Source organism: Gossypium raimondii, chromosome 10, assembly GCF_025698545.1.
Source record: "Gossypium raimondii isolate GPD5lz chromosome 10, ASM2569854v1, whole genome shotgun sequence".
Classification (NCBI taxonomy): domain Eukaryota; kingdom Viridiplantae; phylum Streptophyta; class Magnoliopsida; order Malvales; family Malvaceae; genus Gossypium; species Gossypium raimondii.
The window spans coordinates 56,845,400-56,870,004 of record NC_068574.1 but is presented as its reverse complement, the minus strand read 5'-3'; the positions used below and the strand labels follow the sequence as shown (position 1 = coordinate 56,870,004).

The following is a 24,605-nucleotide window of genomic DNA, read 5'->3' as shown; positions in this document are numbered from 1 at the left end:
CTCACTTAATAGCTATGTAACTAAAAAATGACATAAAATTGAACTTGGATTTAACAAAAAAATTTTAAAGGTGTTAACAATTAGAAAAAAAAATGACTTGTTTTTTTTAATCAAAAAAGTAGATGGTGATGCGTTTACCTGCAGTTAGTGTAAAAACAACAACGACGGTAGAATTAGATACTGTAGCGATATTGTAACGTGAGACAAAAACAAAACTAAACGCATCACACGAGAGGTAAGTGCCCATCAAAAAGGGCCCTAAATTCCTAGAAATAAAGTAGATTAATTAAATTCCAAACGTACAAAGAATATGGGGACTTAGAACAAATTGTAACCTTTTAAAATTTATATATATGTGTATGTATGTAATTAAAATATATTTATATGTGTATATATATTTTATATGAAAATATTTAAAAATATCAATAAAGCACAACAAAAATGAAATATTTCTCGGTATAACATCGACTACCTTGTAAATTGTCTATTTAGTTTATGATTAGAGGTGTAGTAAAATTTTTGGGGACATGAGATTAAATTATATATTTCTATAAAAATTTAAAAAAATAAAAAATTTATCATTTTTGGAATTAAATTTGTTGAGAAATATTTTCTCGTGTTGTATTAAGGGAAACACAATGAGTATTTATACATATCCCCACTGTTATTATTACAGCTCATAATAGGGCTACTGTTTTATCTTGGCCTTTGGGCCGAGGGTACTAACATTTCCTATCCTTGGTGTTGACATTCTTTGGGCCTCATTCGACTTATTGGACGCTTGCCTGCAGAGCACGCGGTCCTTTTTGACCCTGGGACTGACTCTCCTAGCGAACTTCGCACCTGCCAGTCACGAGTGGGGGTCACTTTTGCGGACATGGCTCGCGGCCTCGTCCATACGAAGCTTACGCGAGCTCTCCTCTTGAGACTTCATTCCTGCGAGGCATATGCAAGCTCCCTCGCGGGCTTCTCGCGCAAGCTATTTCCGCGAACATCAGCTGACTATGTCTATAGGCAAACATTCATCTTCCGAGTCGGAGGTCTAGATCATCGGTCACTTGGGCTATCGATTCCCAAATACTAACAAAATTATAATTTTATCATATATTAATTTAAAATTTTATAAATTTTAAAAAATATAAAATAGAAAATTCTCATTTTAAAGTGCGAGTCACCTGCTTCTGTTCATGACAGTCAGCGGTAGTGGAATTCAAATAAAAAAATATTGACAGAAATAAATATATATTATTATTATTATTTCTTCACTGTTCTTTTCCCAAGTTTCTTTTTTTTTCTGAATTATTTTTGTAAGGTAAATTTTCTTTTCTGAATTGAAGTGGAACTAGTAATTTAGCTTTAAAAGAATCCTATGTTTGCTTGTAGCAGTAGACATAAACATTTGATTCTGACAGGAGAAAATTACATATAGTTCCAAAAACTTATTAATTATTACCTAGATTCTTGTCACAATGTTTGCTTCTTTTCTAATAAATAATAAAATGATAATTATTTAGGTTTTTTATTTACTCTCTTAATCTTTATTTTCTTAATATAATGTTTAAAATTTACCATAATTTTTACTTTTTGATATAATGTTTAGAATTTACAATAATCCTTCCTCAACTCTCAAATAATATAATAATATCTTCAACGTCTTGAACTCATATCCTCTTATCTTGATAAGAATATAAATATTAATACTAATTGAGTTAAGATTTAATCGACACCTTATTTAAATATTAGATTCAAACAAAATAAAAAAAATCGATATGACGTGTTTATATATGAAAAATTTTGAAAGTGTCATATGTGTCCACGTGGCAAAGAATGAGCGAAGCTTAAAAGAATCTAAAAATTGGATAAGGTTGGGGTGTGGTTTTTACACATGTAATTATATAGGTAGAATGTTACTATTAGTCCCTGTATTTTGAGTAAAATTTGAATTTAATTCTTGTAATCTTATTTGATTAATTATAGTATTTATATTTTCAAATTGATCAATTTTATTTTTGTACTTTTCAAATTTTGGAAATTTGATCTCTACTGAAATTTGAAATTTTAGTCCTAAGTGGTAGTAGTTAAATCTATTAGGTCAAATTTTGCTATTAGTTTAGTAAGTTGTGAGTTTAGTCATTATTCTACTATTTAATCATTTTAGTCCCTCACTTTTTGAATTTGGAACTTTCAATCCTAACTCAGATGATAACCATTAAAAATTCATTAATTTAAATAATGTGATTTTTACTTGAGTATTATGTAAAAATAACAAATTGACATGAGATTACACAAATGACAATATATTCTCTCAATAATATTTTAGAAATAACAAAATTCAACAAATTTGGCAAGCACTATTTAGTCAGATTAAAATTTTAAAAGTCAAGAGACTAGAAATGATCATATTAAAGTACAAAAATTAATTTGGTAAAAGTACTATTGAGACCCCTATACTAGTAGTCAAATTGCATGTTGCCGCCTCTACTAAGAGCAAGAGCAAATCCATTTTTTTATTTAAAAGCTGGTGTAGTTGATGGAATAACCAGACAGTGACACATGTCATACCACGTGTACCTCATGTTAATGTACATGAACCAGTTTTTAATAGTAGAAATAGCTGAAATTTTTAATAAAATGATTATTTTGCTATTTGATCTAACATATATTTTTAGTAGAGATGACAAAATATAATCTAACTCTTATTATAGAGACTTCTATAATACTTTTACCAAATTAACTTTACAATTTAATATAGTACAAGGACTAATAATAAAATTTAACCAAATATATATATATATATAGTAAATTGGATGACAAGCAAAGCATGCGTTGCATATTGTTTGCAGGAATTGGAGTTGACGTGATCAGTGCTTTCTTTGGAGTGCTGTTCATGCAGACTTGGTGAAACATCCTTTTCACCTTTCCTTCTTTTTCTCTGCCATAACTTAAAAGTTCTTTTTGAAGTTTTGGCCATTGAAATTTGATCCTCTCACACACTGAACCTCTCATCATAGTGCTCAAGTCTGACTCCCTTCGGTGACGAAGAGTTTTTTTTTTTCCGAAGGTTAAATTAATTATTCTAATGAAAATTAAATTATGTATTTAAATTTAAATACAATTGAAACGATAAGGTAAAAAATAAAAAATTATTATTAAAAATATTATACTTTTAATAAAATTATTAAAAAATATGTAAAATTATAGTTTCATTTAATGAATTATGTGGTTGTGAGTATGAGAATTTGAGCTCGATTTTAAATAATTTCATTTTCTTCCTTAACTATTATATATATGAATCATCCTATTTTTATAAATATTTTAATCAATTAATTTATATTCAATTTAAAACAAATAAGTTAAGTAAGAAATCATTTTAGCTTTTAAGGATACAAAAGAAAAATCGCAAAAAAGTATGGTTCCAAATTTAAAGTATCCTACTTTCACGTAATTCACAGAGTTCAACAAGTAATCGGTATTTCACAATTAAGGGTGTAGTACTATTTGTAGTAGCGGTCCTTATATATAATATTAACAATCGAAATATGATAAAAAAAATTCTCTATTTGACAGGGCTTCTTCCTATACCTATAAATTTTATTGGACCCAAAAATGATACATTGAAAGAATTATTTGGGTCTTTCAATATCAATAGGTTGATTGTTTCGCTCCTATATCTTCCAAAATAAAAAAAAGATCTCCGAGAATTGTTTCCTGGATCCGAAAGGGAGTACTTGAGTTCTCCCAATAACTAAAAAGTGTATTATGCCTTAATCTAACCAGGGTTTGTGATGGTGAAGGAACTGGATTGGAAAAAAGATGGAGCTACCACGTTAGCAAAGTTAACGTGATATATACGTGGACTGCCACATTAGCAAAGTTAACTTTTCTATCCATTTTTAGGGTAAATTGATAAACAATACAAATACAACGGTTAAAAAGAGACAAAAAAAATTAAATAAAAAAACTAAAATAATTTTTCTAAAAAATTAAAGGGTCAAATAAGAAATTATACCAATTAGAAAACTGTTCTTTTCTCATTACCCTATAAAATGAGGATTTTCTTTGCTGCTTTCGGTTTGTATTTTTCTTTTCTCAAGAAAAATGTCAATTTTGGCCATTAATTTCTCTTTATTAATCAAATTGGGGACCCTACAGTCAACATCTAGTGTATAGAATTCAAAGAAACAATGAAGTTTATCAATGTGAAAAATAAAAGCCAAGTCCAAGTCTGCATCAATTTTCATTACCATGCTGAAGTCCAAGTTGGCATTGAAGTGGACATTTCAAAATTATAGCTCGGAATTTTCGTTTTTCTTAAAACATCCATATCTGACATAAGCGTACCACATGTATACAGACATGAATACGTGGATATGAATCATATAACCCCTCAAAAACCCTCTAAATACGTGAATGAACTCTAAAATATTAAACATACTCAGTCTTTCGTGTCTACCACGTATCCATATCCGACAGTCAAACCCGGGTTCGAAGAGAAAACTTTCCTCAAGTCAAAAGTACTGGTAACATTATCCTACTACTTGTTGAAAAGTTGATCCATATAATTTAGAAGGGAATCTTCTATGCTTTATGAAGGGGAAAATAAAGTTTTCTAGTTGCAGACAAATTAATATGCATCTGGAGCTCAAAAATTACGAATTTATCAACGGAGTTCATGCTCGAGAGTATAAGTATTAGCCGGAACTAGCATTACCCGTGCTGTACTAGTGCCGGGAATTCTCTCAACATCGAGCTGAAGATTGCATAATACGAAATGAAGACCAGTGGATTATTGGAAAATGTACTTAGACATATATAAGAGTGGGTACAAGCAGTTTCAGATACACTGAAGCAACCCGACAAGTAAGAATAGAAGTTATTGCCAATAACATGAGTCAGGACCAGCTGGCGGTTGCCGAGCGTAATAATTTGTGACTGGAGCAGCTTGAACCCCACGCCTTTGCAATAGGCATCGGAAGTAATGTAACCGATGCAATACAGTATCATTTCCTGCTGATAATGCCGACTTTGTGCTCCACAAGCGTTCTATAGGAAGACGAAACAGAAGTAATATGAGGACGTATAGTTAATGTAATAATAACTTTTGGTAATAAAATGATAATGATGTCAAATACCTGCTGCAGCAGCAGCTCGAGGCCAAATTGTTTGTTGAACGTTTGATGTATCAACTGTCTCACTCCACATACAAACTTCTCCTCCGAGAACAAGTTTTTGCTTGGACTCGTTATCTATTCCTTCTAGTGGTTCGGCATTGTAGATTTGCTCCCAAGGGACATCTAGATGGTCGAGATACCAAACACCTGAATTACTGAAAATGCATTTGAATCCTTTCGCGACAGCCTTTGGACAAACCCCAGGACCCAACCTACCGCAGTTGATAAAATCATCCGTGCTCGGAGTACTAAGTAACAGCTCTTGCATGAGAAACATTTTCTGTTAAAGAAAGTTTAAAACTCACCAGTTATGCACCACGGTCTGCGGATTAAGACTCCCTGCAAAAGCATTGAAGGTCTCTTCCCTGATATGAAGAATAATCAGAATTTTCAATTATTCATATATCTTACCGGAAAAAAAGATGAGTACAAATGGGGCTAGACCTGATAACTTGTGATGCAAGAAACATCTTACAGCAATTTTAGATCATGGATAGAGATATACCAGTTGACCGGGGTCCAGTTTTTCGAGATTGCAATTTCTTGAGCCTTGAGTACGAAATATTTATATGCATCTTTAGGCTTCATATTGTTGTCTTTGAGCCTGAAATTGTCTTCAGTAGATTAATGGTTTTATAAGACAACACAGCTTGTTATCACGGCACAACAACATTGAACAGCTAAATTAACTATTTATCCGTGTCAAGCATGATCTATTTATCAGTTACTTAGAGATCACAAAACATCATATTAGAAAATGTTGACGAAGACGAAGATTAAGGCACATACCACTGCTTTACATGGGGTGTATTGTTCCAGCAACCTGTCAAAAAAAATCAAACTGTTCATTTAACGTTTTTAAACATAGAAACAAAGTCAATGACAGATACAGCTTTCAGTCACCGATTTAAACTTTTTTCAGCAAAATACAAATAATGTAGTCAATCTGTGCTTTGTCATTGATCAAAACTGAAACAGTGATGAATCTATCCATCTAAAAGTTCAAAGAAAAGGGTAAACTTCTCAAGTTCTCAATGACTTTACAATTTAGTTTCAGTTTAGGTAGTTTCCATCAGTCCCACAACATGAGATATTATGTTTTCAGACTAAAAAGTGGGAAGCGAACTGTTGCATGTTTAAACAAAGAGATGAAAGAGATAGAAAGCCACTTCAACGACCTATATTAACCTCATCGCCACCAAGGTGGAAGAGCTCAAATGGGAAGATTTTTCGGATATCTGTAAAGGACAAACTCAAATATAAATTTAAGAAAGCGAGTGGTTAATAATGGCAAATAAAAAAAATGGTTTACATGATACTATCAAGTGTTACATCCATGATATTATATCACGAGCATGTTGAACGGATTAGTTTTGATCTTAAAACTAGTAGAGTTGAAGAAAAATACTAATATTACGTAGTGGAAAGGTTTTCGTGGAGGTTAACCTGAAAAAATGCCAGAAATTAAATCGAAAGTAAAATTTTTTGTAACATCAAGTGGTTCTCTGCAGGAATTAGAAGGCCATAGATCTGGATAGCCGACTCCCCTAAACAAAAAATTAGGTCAGTTTAAATCTGGGACTTGTCAGTTAAAGTTGCCGATTAAAGACATAATAGAACTAAACAAGAAATATAAAACCCGACATGCAACTATGATAAAAAGTTTTCGTTTATTTATTGAAAGACAAAATGTTATAAGAAAACCCCTAGTCTTGCAATAGAATGATATCCTGTCAACCTAAGACAAAAATTGTTAAGACAAAGCACCTTACCATGACTCTGCATGACCGGGGACATCTACTTCTGCCATTACATGGATGCCTGCATTCACCATGCAAAATAGCAAAAAAGCTTATCCAGTTATAGACAGCATTCAGCCAAACACTTAAACAGCATCTATGTTACTTGGACTTAGCTATAAGTGTTGGATGCAAGTATGTGTTTGACATAGGTACATTTAAGTTTTTCATGTATTTAGAAGGTCCTTAGATGGTCATATCCCAATTTCCATGCTTGACTATGTGTCAAAAACGGGTACTTCAAGAAAAATGACAAGTCGGAGCATGTAGAAGCACATGATGTAATGCTACACTTAAATTAAAAGGAAAAGAAAGGAAGGGTCCACGGATGAATAATTCAAAGACCGACATAAAATGTTATATCTAAATCGTTAATAAACTCGAATCTCACCTCGTGTTTTGGCAAATCTTCACATTGGCACATGAAAATAAGAAATAGAAAGCACTCACATTTAGGGTGTGTCTAAATACACATGAATGCAAAAAAAAAAAAAAACCAAAACAACAAGAAGCAACAAACAATGAAGTAGAGATATATGGACCATACCTAACAATTTTACTAGCATCCTCAACTGTATAGCGCTCCCATTTCGTATAAGCACCGTTCCACAGTTTTGGATATTTGGGTATTTCGAGGGGAAATGACTGCTTATCTATGATGTGCCAATGAAGGACATTCTACTGAATGCAATACTCAATATCAGAATGACATAAAGACCTTGTAGGACTCGAATGAATTCCAACGGACTGAAAAAAACAACTAGTAACATTTCTTACAAGTTTAGCATAAGACATTGAATCAATTATCGACTTAATGACATCGACTGGAAAATAGTGCCTTGATGTATCTGTAACAGATTGCATATACGATATAAGTCACTAAGTGAAAGAAGGAAAATAGGGTAACTCTTTGAGTTGCAAACATGAGTGTTGCTTACCGAGCAAAAGGCCACGATATGCAAACCTTGGCTTATCTTTAATGTACCATGGTGCTTTGGATAATTGCACTGATTTAGTCGTATAATCGTAAGCACACAATTGACTGAATGTCTGGAGCATTGTAAAAGAGATGAATGTAATGCACGTCAACAATAAACACAGATGGTCGTAAAAGAGAAGAATGTACACTTTTGACCACTTAACTTTTTACTGTAAACGATACCCTCAATCATTAAATACACATACAATGTTCCATCTAATAACCAGTTCATCATACGAGAAAACGAATGATGGCATACCTCCAACCCTCTTAACGCACCGTAAACGGTATTCACCTGCCAAAAAATAGGAAGAGAAACCGATAGAGAAGCAAATATCAGCCGTCTTCACATGTTTATTCGATGCAAGCATACTACATTAAACTCAATAAAGACGAATTTCACACCCGAAAATTGGAAAAATAAAAAACTGAGCATACACATATAACATTATTCCGGCCGCCCAACGATGCAGATCAATAAGCCAATGCACATAACATACTCAACACCTAGGAATTCCAATAAACTAATTCCACTAAACATGACCATGAAAGACACTATTAAACAATAAACATCGAAGATCGAAACCAAAATTGCAGATTTGCAGCATAATAAGTTTTGCAATAGCCATGAAAATCAAACCCCAAAACTAAAAAACATAAAGTTCCAAACTTTACCTCAATTATAGCCTCCCAAGCAATAGACTTCCCTCCAGTCTTTGTTATAAACAAAGTATAACTCTCATCCACACCCAATTTGAGCTGCCATTATCAAAACCAAAACAATCATCAAAATACATATAAAAAAAACATTTAATTGAATTAAATTAAAAAAAGAGAGAGAGAGAGAAGTTCCCAACTTTACCTCATCACTATCTGAATTCACAATAATCCTCATTTGACTAATATCATAAATAGATCTAATTCGTCTCAAATTCTTAAAAATCGAAACCCCAGAAGATTGTTTAAATATAATCCTTTTATATCTCCTAAATCCTTCCCTCAAAATCTTAAAGTTTCCCCCTTTCCCAATCAGATACAAAGACAGTGTTGGGTTCACAGTTAGTGTCTCATTGCCGGAAGTGAGTTCATGTGGCATCGGCCAAATGTAAGTCAATGAATGATTCAACTCGAACCCAGTACTTAAAGATACATACTGAGAAACCCAAGCTAATAACATCAAACAAGTGTAGATGAAATGGGGTTTTTCAGACAAATGCAACATTCTTGGTTTTTTTTTTCCTTACAGGGTTGATGAAAGGTTTGGAAAGGGATGGCAATGGAAGAAATGAAAATTGATAGGTGTGAAAGACAAAAAATAAAGGGGGACAAGTGCTGTAATACTTTCCAGTGTTTTGCTTTTCATGTTTCAGTTTTTATAGTTAATGGTCCAGAGTAGATCTCGCTATACTACCTTTCTGTGGAATTCATCTGTCACCATCGTATTTAGCAAAAAAAATTATATGCACCTATAATATATTCATATAAAAGTTTTTTAAATATTGTTTTTCTTACTCCCTCAACTTGATAATCTTTTCTAATTTGACCCTAGAAACTTTTTCTCCATATTAGTCATGAAACTTAACAAAATTTTCAATTTGATCCCTAAACTTAAATTTTATTAATGTGTCACAATCTATGAGTGTCACATCATTAAACTTTAACAAAATCCAAATTTAGATATCAAATTGGGAAAATTTATCAAATTTGAGATTAATGTAGATAAAAAAGGTTTAGGGACCAACATGAGAAATATTACTAAATTTAGGGATTAAATATTTAGTTTATACCATTAAAAATGGGTTATATGTGTTATATGAATTATTATCTCATTAATATAAAAGTTTTGGGTAAACTATACCATTAGTCACTAAATTATGAATGAGTATTTATTTTAGTGACTTAGTTAAAAAGTTATAATTTGGTCACTCAACTATTCAAAAGTTTTTATTTAAATAATAGAGTTGTTAAAATCGATGTTATATTACTTTTTTCGTTCGCTCTACTTGCACCAATCAAAAGCACTCTTTCCCTTCTCTTCTACAATTTAGTTTTTTTTCATTTAAACATAATAGAAAGATTAAAACTAAAACTTAACATTTACTATAATGTAAAAGAAAAATTAGAGGAAGGCCTTAAATCTCAAAAGTTAGTATAGTTGAGGATCAAAACTGAATTTCACCTTTTATCTTATAATATCAAAAAGAAATGCAATTAGACTCACGTCATGAAGGAAGGCTCTTTTATATATTAAGTATATATTTAGAAAATAATAATTAGATATTATTAAAAAATTACTTGAATATCATTTTCAAAAATAAAATTACACTTCAATTATAAAACAGACAAAAAATTTATTACCAATCAATAATGACCGATTTAAGGGTCTCTTTAAATACACGGTATGTTTATCTATTGTTACTGTAAAAATAGTGACAACAATAAAAAAATTAAACACATTACATTGTAAGTAAACACGAAACCTAAGACAAATTTAATTAGCTGTATCTAGAGACAAATAAAATGTTCTTTCAATCAAATAATTTTGGGCAACTCTTCTTGTCCTAAATATTTAGTGAAGGTGGAAAGATATAGATAAAATGGTAAAAAGGAATGACCTTTAACCGAAGGTAGCTGAGAACATTTAACCTCACTCAACTTTTGCAGGTATGAACTGGATTTCTTCGAAAAGAAATAAGAACAGTAGATACTGGGCTATTACCGGATTCACTATCATCAAATAAAAGTTGCACTACAACTGTTGATAGGTTAGATCAAGTTTAGATTGGATTATAATAAAATTTTAAGTTCATTTGATAGATACGAGATCGATTTGAAAAATGAGTTTAAATTTTTATTCAAGCTTGACTTAGATTATAGATGTTAAATCTGGGTTCGGCCCATATTAATTTTTTTATTTTATTTTATATAAATAATAAAATACATCAAAATACTAAATAATTAAATTAAATGTTTCCCAATAAAATTAAAAATAAATTAAAAAAGATTTTATATTTAAATAACGCTAAGATAGGTATAGCTTAACAAGCAAATGTCTCTAAAATAGTAGTAAAATTAACAATAAAACAAAAATTATAAAACATCCAAACAATAACAATAAAATAGTAAAAATTAGCAGTAAAACAATAAAAAAACAATAGCAAAACAACAACTTTTTTTACAAATTCGAGTTAAGCTGAGCCAAAATAAAAAATCTTACCTGAAGCTCAGTCTATTCACTAAACAAATCTTATTTTCTTACTCAAATTTATTTTTTGAACCTATACTTGTGCTCAAACTTTTTTTTACCTTTTCGGACGAAAGCCCTATGGACAAATCTCCGCTACACTGCCCTGCAAGACTTTTACCTTGTTATGGTCCCTTCCCTATTTCATGTATATTCCTTCATTTGCAGGATTTGGAGCATGTAGCTTGTAGGTTGCACCATGATTTTCTTTTGCATAAAATAGTCTTTTAACTGGATTTGACTCGTCCACTTTTGCAGTCCTATCTGTGGATGAGTGTAGCCTATCCCCATCTTATTTGTAGATTGTAAATTAATTGAGTGTTGGATGGACGCGTCCTTTTTTTATTGGAACTGATATTTATTTATACTATTAGTCTAGTGTATTATTTTAAATTTATCCATATTTAAAAAAATATTTAATATATGTATATATAAATTTTATAAATATCAAATTGAATAATTTTAAAGAAATTTTAAATATAAAATATTTAGCACTAGTAGATGTACAATGTTTCGGTAAAATTTTTATTATTTATTATTATAAAAATAAAATGTCGATAATGACAATATATTGTAAAGAAAAGAGAAATAAAAAATAAAAAATAAAAAAACACACGAATTTTTACGTGAAAACCCTTTCGGAAAAAAACCACGGGCCGATGAGAAGAAAATTTATTATGTTGAATTCGAATGACTAAAAGAGGAGTAGACTGTGTCTATTTATAGGCTTCTAAAATCATATTCTAATAGGAGTGTAGCAAGATTGAAATACCCTATTTTAATCAACATCAAATAGATGAAGTTTAATAAGGTTTAAAAAACCTTATTCTAAAATAAAATAAAAGAAGTGTAGTTATATATTGATTTTACTTTTATTTTATTTACCACTGTATTTTATTTAAATAAGAATTCGGGTCACTTAATTCTAACAATCTCTACATTGACACGAATTCTCAATGAACAAGTTTTTCATCGCGAACTCTCAATAAATAAGTTCTCCACCTCTTCCATAAAACCACTTAAGGTTTAACTTTAACAATGAACATCAACCGAGTCTAAGCAATGCTCAAACTTGGTTATAGGAAGTGACTTAGTCATCATATCTGTAAGATTTTCATGAGTACTAATTTTGCTCACAACAATATCACCACGAGCAATAATATCACGAACAAAAGGATACCGAACATCAATGTGTTTTATTCTCTCATGAAACATTTGATCTTTTGTAAGGAAGATGACATTCTTACTTTCACAAAATATTGTATTGATTTGAAGGTCTTCATTGAGTTCACTAAAGAGTCCCTTCAACCAAATGGCTTCTTTACAAGCCTCAGTAATCGCCATGTACTCAGCTTCAATGGTAGACAAAGCAACTATAGTTTGCAAAGTGGCTTTCCAAAAACGCAGTGCTCACAGAACTTCAGTTTGCAAATTTCTTGCCCCTCAAGAAGTTCTCTTTTGCTCAATTCTGCCACGCCATTCTCACTTATATGCCCTAGGCGCATATGCCAAAGTTTAGTAATATCATCATCTGACAAGAAAGAGGATGAGACAGTTACATCACCAGTAACAGTAGAACCCTGCAAAACATATAACTTGGCAGTATTTCTCTGCCTTTTCATCACAACGAGGGAACCTTTGGAAATCTTCAAAACCCCACTTTCAATTATGTATTTGTACCCTTTTGAATCAAGAGTACTCAACGAAATTAAATTTCTCTTCAATTATGGAACATGTCGTATGTCACTAAGTGTTCTGACAACTCCATCAAACATCTTAACTTTAATTGTTCCAACACCTACAATTCTACTTGAAGCATTATTTCTCATAAAAACAACACATTCAGACACTGTTTCATAAGTTATAAACCAATCCCGATTGGGACTCATGTGGAAGGTGCAACTCGAATCAATGATCTACTCCTCGCCCAATTTAGAATTGTTGACAGAAGTGACTAGAAGTTAACCATCAATGTAGTCTTCTACAATATCAGCTTTACTAGAATTTTTTAGTTGTTTTCCATTTTGATTTGCAGCCTCCCTTTTGATCTTATTCTGTAGCTTATAGCACTCAGATTTAATGTGCCCTTTCTTTTTGCAGAAGTTACAAGTTTTACCTCTGTTGAAGACTCCGATCTACCCTTAGATTTACTGCGAGGATTTTGTTCCTGTGTCCTTCCACGATTATCATCAGCATTCTGATCTTGTCTCCTACGAACAATGAGACCCTCTCTTTGAGAGTCAGTTTTAACCACAAGATGTTTCATCTTATCATACGAGGTCAATGAATCATAAACCTCATCAACTGTAAGAGACTCGCAGCTATATAAAATCGTGTCTCTAAATGTTAAATAAGATAGGGCAACGAACAAAGTAGAATCAACCCTAGGTCTTCCTCATCATATTGAACCTCCATGGCCTCCAAGTTTGAGAGAATTTCTTTAAACACTGTTAAGTGTTCGTGCACAAACGCACCTTCCTCTAAACGATGAGCATAAAAATGTTGCTTCATATGCAGCTTTCCAGTTAGAGTTTTCAACATACATATTTGTTCCAGCCTCTTCCATAATCCAGTGGTGGTCTTCTCCTTCATCACATCCTGCAAAATTTTGTTAGACAAATACAAATGTGACTATGTTAACGCCTTTCAAACCTTGAGTTTCTTCTCTTCCTTCGTCAATGTTGAAGGCATCTTATCTACCCCTAGCAGGGCTTCCTCGAAGTCCATCTGTGTAATAATTGTCTTCATCTTTATCTGCCACAACGCGAATTTGGTGTTGCGATCCAACAGCAGAATTTCATACTTCAAAGACGACATTACTGTGATTAAGATGAACAACTCGGAAGCTCTGATACCAATTTGTAAAAATAGAATGTCGATAATGACAATATATCGCAAAGAAAATAGAAATAAAAAATAAAAAGCACACAGATTTTTACGTGGAAACCCTTTTAGGAAAAACCACAGGCAGAAAAAAAGAAAATTCATTATGTCGAATTCGAATGATTACAAGAGGAGTAGATTGTGTCTATTTATAGGCTTGTAAAACCATATTCTAATAGGAGTGTAGTAAGATTGAAACACCTTATTCCAATTAATATCAAATAGATGGAGTTTAATAAGGTTTAAAAAACATTATTCTAAAATAAAATAAAAGAAGTGTAGTTCTATATGAATTTTACTTTTATTTTATTTTACCACTGTATTTTATTTAAATAAGGATTCGGGTCACTTAATTCTAACAATTATAATAGTACAAAATTAGAAAATTTGAATTTTTTTATATTGTTCATGCACTAGTTGGTGCACAATGTCTCGACTAGTTCAATTGAAATTAGATGAAATGGGCCGGTATGAGCCAAAATTCCAACTTGCAAAAAAGGGGTTGGTTGCACCAATTTATTATTGGAACGATACGCACTACACTGCAAAAACCCCTTCCTAAAAGGGAGAATTGTTATAATTGAAAAAATCCTCTTCAATTAGGGGCAGCCCGGAGGAGGGAGACAATAACCTTGATTCCCAAAAAAATGAAACCCTAAAAAATTAATATAACGGTGAAATTATACACTTTTTTTTTCTAATTCTTATAAAAATTGCTTTCTAATCTTTTCGAAAACAATTTTAATCTCCCCTTGTTTCTACTCAACTGTACTTTTAGCTCCTATAAAAAAATGAGGGCCATCCAAAAGCACATTTTCATATGAAACTCAAGCTATGTGTTGAGTACATTTTAACAATTATTGCATGAAATTTTCACATACTTTCAAACTAGTTTCATCTAACAACAGGCATTACCATCAAAACAAAAACGATATTTCATCAATGCGGTACTGATTATTTTTAATTATTACAATAACAATATTACAATACCATTTGAATTAAGGATTAAATGATAAATACAGTCATGATTGTCATGAATATCAAACTTTTATTAAATGATCCTTTTGTAATTATATTGGGGAACAAGTAATGGAATATTTGCCTAACAAAAAATAAAGGGTGGTATAGGCCACCAACCAATGTTCACTCAAATTAAAGCAACCAAACAAAATAATTTGATGCCAAAATTCATCTTAATAAGTCACCAAATAACTATATCTTTTATGTTCAATTATCATTTCAGCCTAATATTTCATGTCCATTTCACTTTTTAGTATATTTACTTTCTAATTATATAGAAATTGAGTTTTAATCCTGTAATTTAAAAATTAAAATTCAATATTTTTAATCTGGGACGAAGTCTGGAAAAAGTTTTAGAGGGCCGAAATTAAATTGTTTATATATTTATAGTTTTTAAAGGATTAAATCAAATTTTTATCATTTTTAGGGGGGCCAAAATACAATTTTACCTTTATTAATTTAAAATTTTTAAAAATTTAAATGGTCAAAATGGCAAAATTTTCATTTTAGGGGGCCCAGCCAGCCCTCTTAAATCCACCTCTGTTTTTAAATTTTCAATTTAAAAATCTTATTCCAATCATTTTTTTCTTTCGTAATTTTTGTCAAATTTGTCAACTTAACATATTTATTTTTTGTCAATCATATCTCACGTTATATGAGGACAGGCAATCGAAATTTTAAGTTGATAAAATTTATTAGAAAATACTTACTATCTTAATGATTAGACTAAGATTTTAAATAAAAATAAAAAATATATTTTTAATTTTTTAAGTACATAGACTAAATCCTGAATTTTATTAAGGTACATAGGCTCACAATATGTTGGAAAGAATAAGAAAGTTAAAAAAAAAAGATTTTGCTAATATAAATACTTTAAGGATGTGACTGTGATTGTAAGAATTTAATGAACTAAACCTGAATTTTATTACAACCTTTATTGCAAGTTTTGGCAAAATCTTTAATTAATGTCATTAATCCTTTAATGACAAATTAAGGTTTCATAAATGCCAATATCCCATGATTATGAAAGGGTTTTGAAAGTGATAAATATATTAAGTTTAGCTACTAAATAGATCACTACATAGGTTACTTATGAACTATTTGAGTTTAGGTTTGATCTTTTTAATTCAACCTCAACCCAAGCTTGGAACATTTGTAATAATAATAATAATAACTATTATATAATGGAATAAGTGGCGAAGCAAAGGGCTGACAATGACTCGGCACCTCCTAAAATGAAAAACTTTTCATTTAGGCTTCTTTATAATTTATAAAATTTTAAATTTGTACTTTGACCTCTCAAAAATAATAAAAAATTAATTTATCATTTAAAAACTATAAAGATAGTAAAATTATATTTTACTATCGTAAAAATATACAATTTAATTTTGATCTTATCAAAAAAAATTTGACTTCACCCTTAGGTGGAATTTTAACCCTCTCATGTGTTTTTTTTCCTTTCTAATATAACACAAAGGTGCGTGACAACGTTGTTAAAAAAATTATTTCACTACAATGCATTAAATAATAATTTGTTGAGTTTGTACGAAGCTTTTTAAAAATGATTCATAAATGACATGACATGATAACATAATGTTTTGAGAATGACATGAAATAATTGAAGGAAATATTTTTTAGTATAATTTCATTATAGGTTTTGATAATATCTATTTTTTTTACATAATACTTAGAATTATTTATAGCCTCTCCCCAATCTATAAATAGGAGGATAATGCACTTCAGCACACTCAAACGCACGTCATTCTACATTAACAACAATACTCATACCAATCAAGCTAAGATTCAATCCGCATAATAAAAAGAAATATTAAAGCAACATGAAAATACTAAAGTTATAAGAATCCTTTTCTGGAATCTAAATACATGTCTTTAAAAGAATAAAACATTAGGATACTCTTTTTAAGGAATTTATAATAAATATAATAAATAATATATATTCGACCAATTAAAATTCAATTAAATTAATATAAAATACAATAGATTTAAAATCAGATATTTAAATTCAAAATAATTCAAAAAATTTTATCTTATCATTTGTATATGATAAGACTCGAACTTCAAAATTATAAAAATTTTCATAATCTTAACCTTGTGAACGGAAGAATAATATCATTGAAAAGTATTAATATGTTTTAGCAAGAGGATTTTATTATGTCATTTAATTCAATTATAACCCTTTTATTTTTTAAATTTGGTCAAATACTTTTATTAATTCATTTATTATGTTTAAGTTACCGATTTAGTCTTTCTACTTTAATTTAGTTATTTTTAATATTTGTCCTTTAAATTTTTAAATTTTAATATTGATCTAAACAATAATCGTTAAATTTGTTAAGTTAAATGTTGTTTTTTCAAAATCTTATGCAAGAAATACATTATCACGCACAAAAAGCCACACTATTTATAATGAATTTAACGACTATCGTTTGAGTAAAGATTCAAATTTTGAAAATATAAGATTAAAATAATCAAATTAAAAATATAGATTAAATCCACAACTTAAAAATAATATAAAACTAGTAAACATAATAAAAGTTTCTAAATTCAAAAAAAAAAAGCTAAAATTAATGAAATTATGATACAAATATTAAATTTGCCACTTATGTATTATACATAGATTAATAATTTAAATTACCCTAAAAAATTTGAAAACTCAAAAAAATCAAAGCTAAAAAAAGGGGTGAGGAAATTAGCTCATCTCAGATTCAAAATGAGGGAGACTGGGAACCAAAGTCAGGCATAATATAATCATAGTCCGCTCTTCCACGTGCCGACTTCAAGCTTCTATTATTGAGGCACTTCTATTTTGATAAATAATTTACGATTTCATCTATTTCGTATAAAAGAATCTCTCTCATATATATGAAAAAGAAAAACCCTCTTTTATACGAAGTTAATAAAAACAACAACTAAACATGTAATTTTAGTTGTATATATAAAGTAACTTTTATACCATAAATTATGTTGACACAGAGCATAATAAGGGAGGAGGATAAGGAGGGGATCAGGATGGGTAATGAAGGTCGGTTCATCTATAGAGGTCGAGAGCTGGAACAAGGACAAGAGGACATATTGATTGAGAAGACAAGTGCTCAGAGTAACTTTAGGATGTTAAAAGGTTGATCCCCTATATATGGCTTACTAGGGTATTTATAGGAAAGATCTCTTTGTCCACATTAGGATAGCATTTACCCTTAAGCCCAGATGGTTGGGTCTCATTTGAGATTGGACAAGTGGTCATGCTCAGGAAGTGAATGGGGAGTCAACAATGCCTCTTGGGCTTAACATGTGTCTTTTTGAAGGAGGGATATAACAATAGCCCCCTAGTTGAGCTAGAGGTCATAAAGTGGTATTTCATGAAACATGCTCTGAGGGTTCTTTAAAGGCTTATCTAATCGAAGAAGATGAAGCATCATCAAACAGTTGTCACAGATGTGACATTCTTTTGGGGAGTAATGGTCATGATGAGGAGCATCTTACATTGTTTGGGCGGCCAGTTGCTATTGGTCATGACCTTAAGTCCTCAAAATGACGTATTTATAAAGAAGATTTGAGAAGTTTATAAATTGCTCTTCTACTTTGCGTTAGAGTACTTTGTCGTTTCAAAATTCTTGCATGAGATTTTGTTCAATTTTTTGTCGAAATTTCCCTTTACTTCGTTGCCTTCGTAATCTTAGTCAAAAAAAAAATGGTTAAACTTGTAAGAAGAGGAGGGAGGACTAATAGATCTTCGGCGTAGAGAGACAGAGGTAGGTCTTTTGTCGTCAATAATAGTGTGGTGACAATGAGTAATAGGTCAATCACAATCAATTCTAGGAGACCCCCGTTGGTCAAGAACCAAAAAGGGCAAATCCTAAAACATATGAGGGATTATGATGAACTGGCGATAGTTGTAAAGGGTGCTAAGATGTAGGGGTCTTCCTACGGTGCATCTCAAGTGCGATATCAGTGTTCCCAAGGGGAAACATAACTTGAGTTATGTGTTTGGGCCATGTTTTGGTGGGGGGAGGCTGAGATTTTACCTGTGTTGTTCCTAATGGAGGCAGGGTTTCACTGGTCACATCACCAGTTTGTCATGGACTGGTTGAATTCTTATTGTTTAGCACCCAGCAATTAGTTGGAAGTTTCTAGTGGTTAATAATTGGATTCATGATCAAATATGGGCAGCGCAAGATTCTGTATCTATATATTATAGTCTTTTAAAAGAAGTTTTCTACTTGTTTTTTTCGTAATGGTAACCAATGCTTCTACTTCTATCCATTTTGTAAAGTACTCAATGGTTACTACAATATACTTCTTCTGCACTGTGGCTTATGGAAATATTTATAATGTCAATTACCCATGTTGTAAACGGTTAAGGACTCGAAATGGTGTATAAGAGCTCAGCAGGTGTGCGGCGTATGGGTGAGAATTATTTACAGGGTTTACATTTTCTGACGAATGTTGCTGTGTCTTTTAGCATGGTAGGACAATTGTCGGATGGGCCTGGAAATATAAGCAAAGCTTTCGTGTTGCTATCACCAAAGTAAATATAATTTCCCACCTTAGGGTATTGATGTGAGCTCGTAATCAATTAAAATTACAAGTCACATGGATGCCCAGTCGTTTCTAAACAAGCACTTGATAATAAAAGAAAAATGATAGGAACCTCAGAATCAATGATTTGTACAAGAAAAAAACTAACGTTATTAGAACGTGACCCGTTTTCTACATGAAAAGCAATTAAAATAAAAGATAGACTTTGCAAGACCCCTACCCATTGTTTATGGAAGAAATAAGAACTGCAGGTATAAGAAGTAAGGTTGAATGTCACAACATGTTCGATATGAGTGATTTTAAGAACTCAAGAGAAATATCTCAAAATGTATATAGATTCAACAACCTTCAAATTACAAAATAAACAACTATTTATAGACTATTCTAGGTATATGAATGGCCAAACCGACATTAAAAAAAGATGCTAGAATGTGTTATTCGTGCATGTATTTTACAAGTACACTGAACTTGCAAATAGTCACATAACCCCCCCCCCCCCATCATTCATGTATGCTTTGATGTGTAAGGAATACTTCAAAGGTCATTTTCAGCCCCCTTTTTGGATAGTGGAAATGAATGTACATGGGGTTAGCAAAATGGTCACTTATGCACATAAATATGATGTTTCTAAAATCCCTCCAAAAGTCATGTTCAGCTCCCTTCTTGGACGATGGCAATTGAATGGCCTTGGTTGACCGAATGGTCACTTTTACATGCATGGATGTGAATATTCTAAAATCCCTTCATTTAATCCATCCATTGTATGCTTGAATCCTTAAGTCTTAAGTTGCTTAATCCTTGAATTATGGTTGGAAGACGAAAGAACTTCATGGCAAATGTATGGTCAACAAGGTACCTTCAAAACACTATAAATAGTACCCCATTTTAGTTCATCAAACGCATAAACTAAAATATTACAACAAAAATATTAGAACAAAACAAACTAGAAAAACAGCAACTTCTTTATTTAAAAATGCAAAATTGAAATAAAGACTTATTGAGCAATGAATAAAACATTGCAAGGCTGATGTTCCATGTTTAGTCCAAAATGCATTCCAACTCAGCCCGAATGGCTTGTATGAGAACATTGAGCACCTCCTTTACTTTTATAGCCCTTGCCCTCGTGGTTGGCCCTATAGGTACTTGCAATGCATCTTCGAACTCATAGTTAGTACATTGTGATGCAAGAAATGGAACTTTCACATTTGGTCCTAAAGTCGTACCCATACTCACATCAGGTATCGTAGTTCGACCTTTTAGAGGACCCTGCTTACATAGTATACCAGATGTTGTCTTCTTTCCATCTCTTTTATTAAAACTGCAATTATTGTCTCATCTAAGGCTGCTAAGTAGACATATAGGGTGTTGCCAACAAAGACGATGTACTAAGGTACTGCTTTAGTTGCTCGGACGGTTGTTGGCATTGCCATGTTAACGAGTTAACGATCAATGACGGTCAAAGAGTCTTTTTGATGAAATTCACGAATCCAAAGACTCAATTGAATGCTAAAAATTACGAGGAATTTAATTAATTTTCTGAAATACTTGGAGAGCTATTTAATCCCCTTTTCCTTGATTTTTTACATAATAAATTTATCAAATAGTTTTGTTTTCTTTTTATTTTTGTCAAATAATTTGTGAGTGTTACGTTTGATTGAGCTATTATCATAACTTTTATTAAATAATCTTCTTTTGAAATTATTGGTGAACAAGTAATGGAATATTTGCCTCACAATTATGATGGGTAATGTACTCCACCACTTATCAACTTTCACTAAAATTAAAAACATTGTTGAATCTTGTCAAATGATGGACTCAACAAAACCAAAGAATTTGATGCTACCCATATTCACCCATTTTGTTTTAAAAACCCTCCCAAATCTCTATAATTTTGTGTCAAATTATCTTTTTATCATAATATTCCAAATTTTATATAAATTCTTAAATTACGCATTATTCTTAATTCTTTAAATAAAAATTTAATACTTAATTTTAATTTATATTATTCAAATGATTACAATAATAACGATACCAACTATAATTTTTTGAACTATACTTATTGATATATATATATATATATATATATATGTGTGTTAGACTTATATATTAAAGTAAGATTTTCCTTGACACATAGCTCACACCTATCATATTTTTTATATTTTATAAAAGTGATTAATTTTCATTTTAGTCCTCTTAATATGTTTAAATTTGAGATTTAATAATTACAATTTGGTCTCTATATGTTTATAATGTTATTACTTAGTTTAATAATCTTATAATGTAATTACTTAGTTTAAATAGTTAATTTCGTTAACTTTTCAATTAAATTATTACGTGGTTATATATAATTTGAAAGTAGATTTATAAATCTAAAAAGTAGATGGATTAAATTCTTGAAAATAAAAGTAGGACTAAATTCCAAATATACAAGGTGTAGATACTTAGAGTAATTGTTGTTTAAACCGGACGGGATATCGGTTTGAAGAGATGCATTAGACTAGTTGACCCACAAACTAGTATGAACCGGTTGAACCAAGTTTAAAAATCGATTGGACTGGTTTTTTTAAATATTTTTTTATTATTTAATGATTTATTTTGAACCATGCAAACCAGTGGCCTAACCAGTTCGGCCACTTGTCTAGTTCTAAAAATCTTGCTTAAAGTATATTATAATTTTCAAAGTTTTACTCTATAATTTGATATAAATAAATAATCAAACCCAACGTGAAGCATAAATAAACCATACTAATAATATTTAAAGAAAATAAAAATCAATGCTTCCAATTGGTATATTTAACTCTTATTCTTTTTTGAGGTAAAATAAATGCACATGGATTGACACGCAAGTTGTCATGCCAACATTGTTAAAATGTTAGCGTTTTAGTCAACATTTTATTAAAGAAAAGCAATTTGATTTTTTTAAAGATTAATAGTCAAATTTAGCTCTAAAAGAATAAGAGCCAAAATAACAAAACAAATATAAACATTAAGAGTTAAATTTATCATCATGCCTATATTTTTTATACAAATTCTAAATCATCCGTAACTCCTAATCTTTAAAATGGGCGATATTACGTGCATAAACTCGTTCAAATTCACATCCTCTAAATTATTACAACAACAACGATATTAGCTTACTCAATATATTATATTATCATTGTATTACCTATAATTGTTTGTTCAAAACTTAAATCTATCATATACTACTTCTTCAAAAGTGGTTATAAAATCTAAAATTTATTACTAACTGCCTTGCAAGTTTGAGCATGACGAGTCAAGTTTATGATACAAAGGTTTCATAAATGTCATGTTCCAAATTCTTTGAAAGTGACATCAACCAAAATTAATTTATTTTATAAAATAATAAATATTGTTACTAAAATATTCTATTTTATTTATAAAAATTATAAAATTAATTTAAACTTTTTAAAAAATTTTATAGTTTCTAAAATTATTACCATTTAACTAAAATCTTATTTATATCTTACATGATTCTTTTAAAATATATTTTTACATAAAAAATAGATATTTCGTAATTTATCATGTAAAAATTTTGATTGCGGATTAATATATAAAATTTATTTATTGGAGTTATTACGATTTTTATTTTTCAAAATATTCATAAATGGCATGTCATGATGATGTCATTTGAGAGTGATATGAGAGAATCAAAGCATGGTGTTGAGAAGTATTTTGCTTTAACCAATATGCTAAACACTCACTATTAATGGTTAGATAATTTTTAGAAAATGCCAACTTGATATTAATTACAACAAAACATTCATTCATGAATTAAATAATATTATGATAATCAAATCTGCACTAGTCAAAATAGGTGTGCAAATGATCAAACCTTTTATTTTTAGACTTTTCATTAAAGCTAAAATGATAAGTTTTGTTATCTTGTTGCTTTGTCTAGTTGGACTACCCATTGAAGGGTTAATTTATTTTTGCTTTTTTCCCATCTCCATAAGTTATTTAAAAATTTTAATATTGTATGAGTTAAATTACTTACGAGAGTTAGGTGAGATAGTAAATGTCTCTTTTACTTTAACTTGTGGTTGAGGGTTCAATTCTCACATTGGTTTTAAAACTCGTGACTAGCATCTACCTCTTTAATGGGTCTACTGAATGCGAAGGGTTAGTCATTAGGCTCGCTCCCGTAGATATTTTGATAAGTTATTAGTATCGGATTAGCAAAAGTAGTTGAATTAAAATAAAATTGGTTGAGCTAGTGATTGATTCGATTCTAGAAACCATATTAAAAAGATGAAAATAGTTTTTTTAAACAATCTTATTATAGATTCTGATCATATTTGCTCTTTTTGACACAATGCCTAAAATTACACATAGTCTCTCCCAAACCCATAAATAGGAGAATAATGCGTTTCAACTCACTCGAACCCACGTCCTAACAAAAATATAAAAATTAAATCATAGTACATTTAAACCAAATTTAAAAAAATAAAAATAAAAAACTCCTTTGGTCCCAATTTATTTAATTGTTTTTACAACTATTCATTTAATTGAGGCCCACCAAGAATCCCACTCAACAAAAATGTAAATTAATATATCTTTTGATAGATTAGTTTATGGTGTGTGGCACCTCCTAATGTTTCTTTCATCAACGTGTCCCTAATGTTTCTTTCATCAACGTGTCACTTTCTTATGGGTCAAAAATTTAAAACCCCGTGATATCACGAATATTTAGTGTACCTGACCGTATAGTATCATTTCAGTGGATAAAATCCCTTGGGTCCACAGATGAGCCTTCATCACAAGATGCCAAGGAATCAAGTGGCTCAGATCGTTCTTCCCCTAATATTCACTTTCCTAACAAATATCAAATGATTCGCGTTCGCTGATCCCATCTTGACCGCCCACGTGTCATTCGTATCCCCACACGTAAACCCAACTTCTTTATAAAACCGTCTCCTTTACTCACTCACCCA

General features: G+C 30.7%; 1 protein-coding gene across 1 annotated transcript; it reads right to left on the bottom strand.

Annotated features, from left to right (window-relative positions):
- Positions 1 to 4,624: 4,624 nt before the first annotated feature.
- LOC105778667 (beta-hexosaminidase 1) lies at positions 4,625 to 9,233 on the bottom strand. The gene is made up of 15 exons (XM_012602419.2): positions 8,812 to 9,233; positions 8,625 to 8,708; positions 8,209 to 8,244; positions 7,909 to 8,020; positions 7,748 to 7,818; positions 7,518 to 7,648; positions 7,362 to 7,378; positions 6,944 to 6,992; positions 6,618 to 6,718; positions 6,350 to 6,409; positions 5,961 to 5,994; positions 5,677 to 5,775; positions 5,477 to 5,536; positions 5,133 to 5,383; positions 4,625 to 5,043 (listed from the first exon to the last, which is right to left on the bottom strand). The coding sequence occupies exons 1-15, from the start codon at positions 9,169 to 9,171 to the stop codon at positions 4,874 to 4,876; spliced, it is 1,635 nt and encodes a 544-aa protein (XP_012457873.1). The 5' UTR covers positions 9,172 to 9,233; the 3' UTR covers positions 4,625 to 4,873.
- Positions 9,234 to 24,605: the final 15,372 nt, after the last annotated feature.

What these genes read in the sequence shown, in the direction of transcription:
- LOC105778667 (XM_012602419.2), bottom strand. Translation starts at nt 9,171, where the DNA reads ATGTTGCATTTGTCTGAAAAACCCCATTTCATCTACACTTGTTTGATG. An exon ending in TGAATTCAGATAGTGATGAG is followed by an intron (nt 8,709 to 8,811) that starts GTAAAGTTGGGA and finishes TGATAATGGCAG; the next exon opens with CTCAAATTGGGTGTGGATGA. An exon ending in TCGAGCTGCTGCTGCAGCAG is followed by an intron (nt 5,044 to 5,132) that starts GTATTTGACATC and finishes GTCTTCCTATAG; the next exon opens with AACGCTTGTGGAGCACAAAG.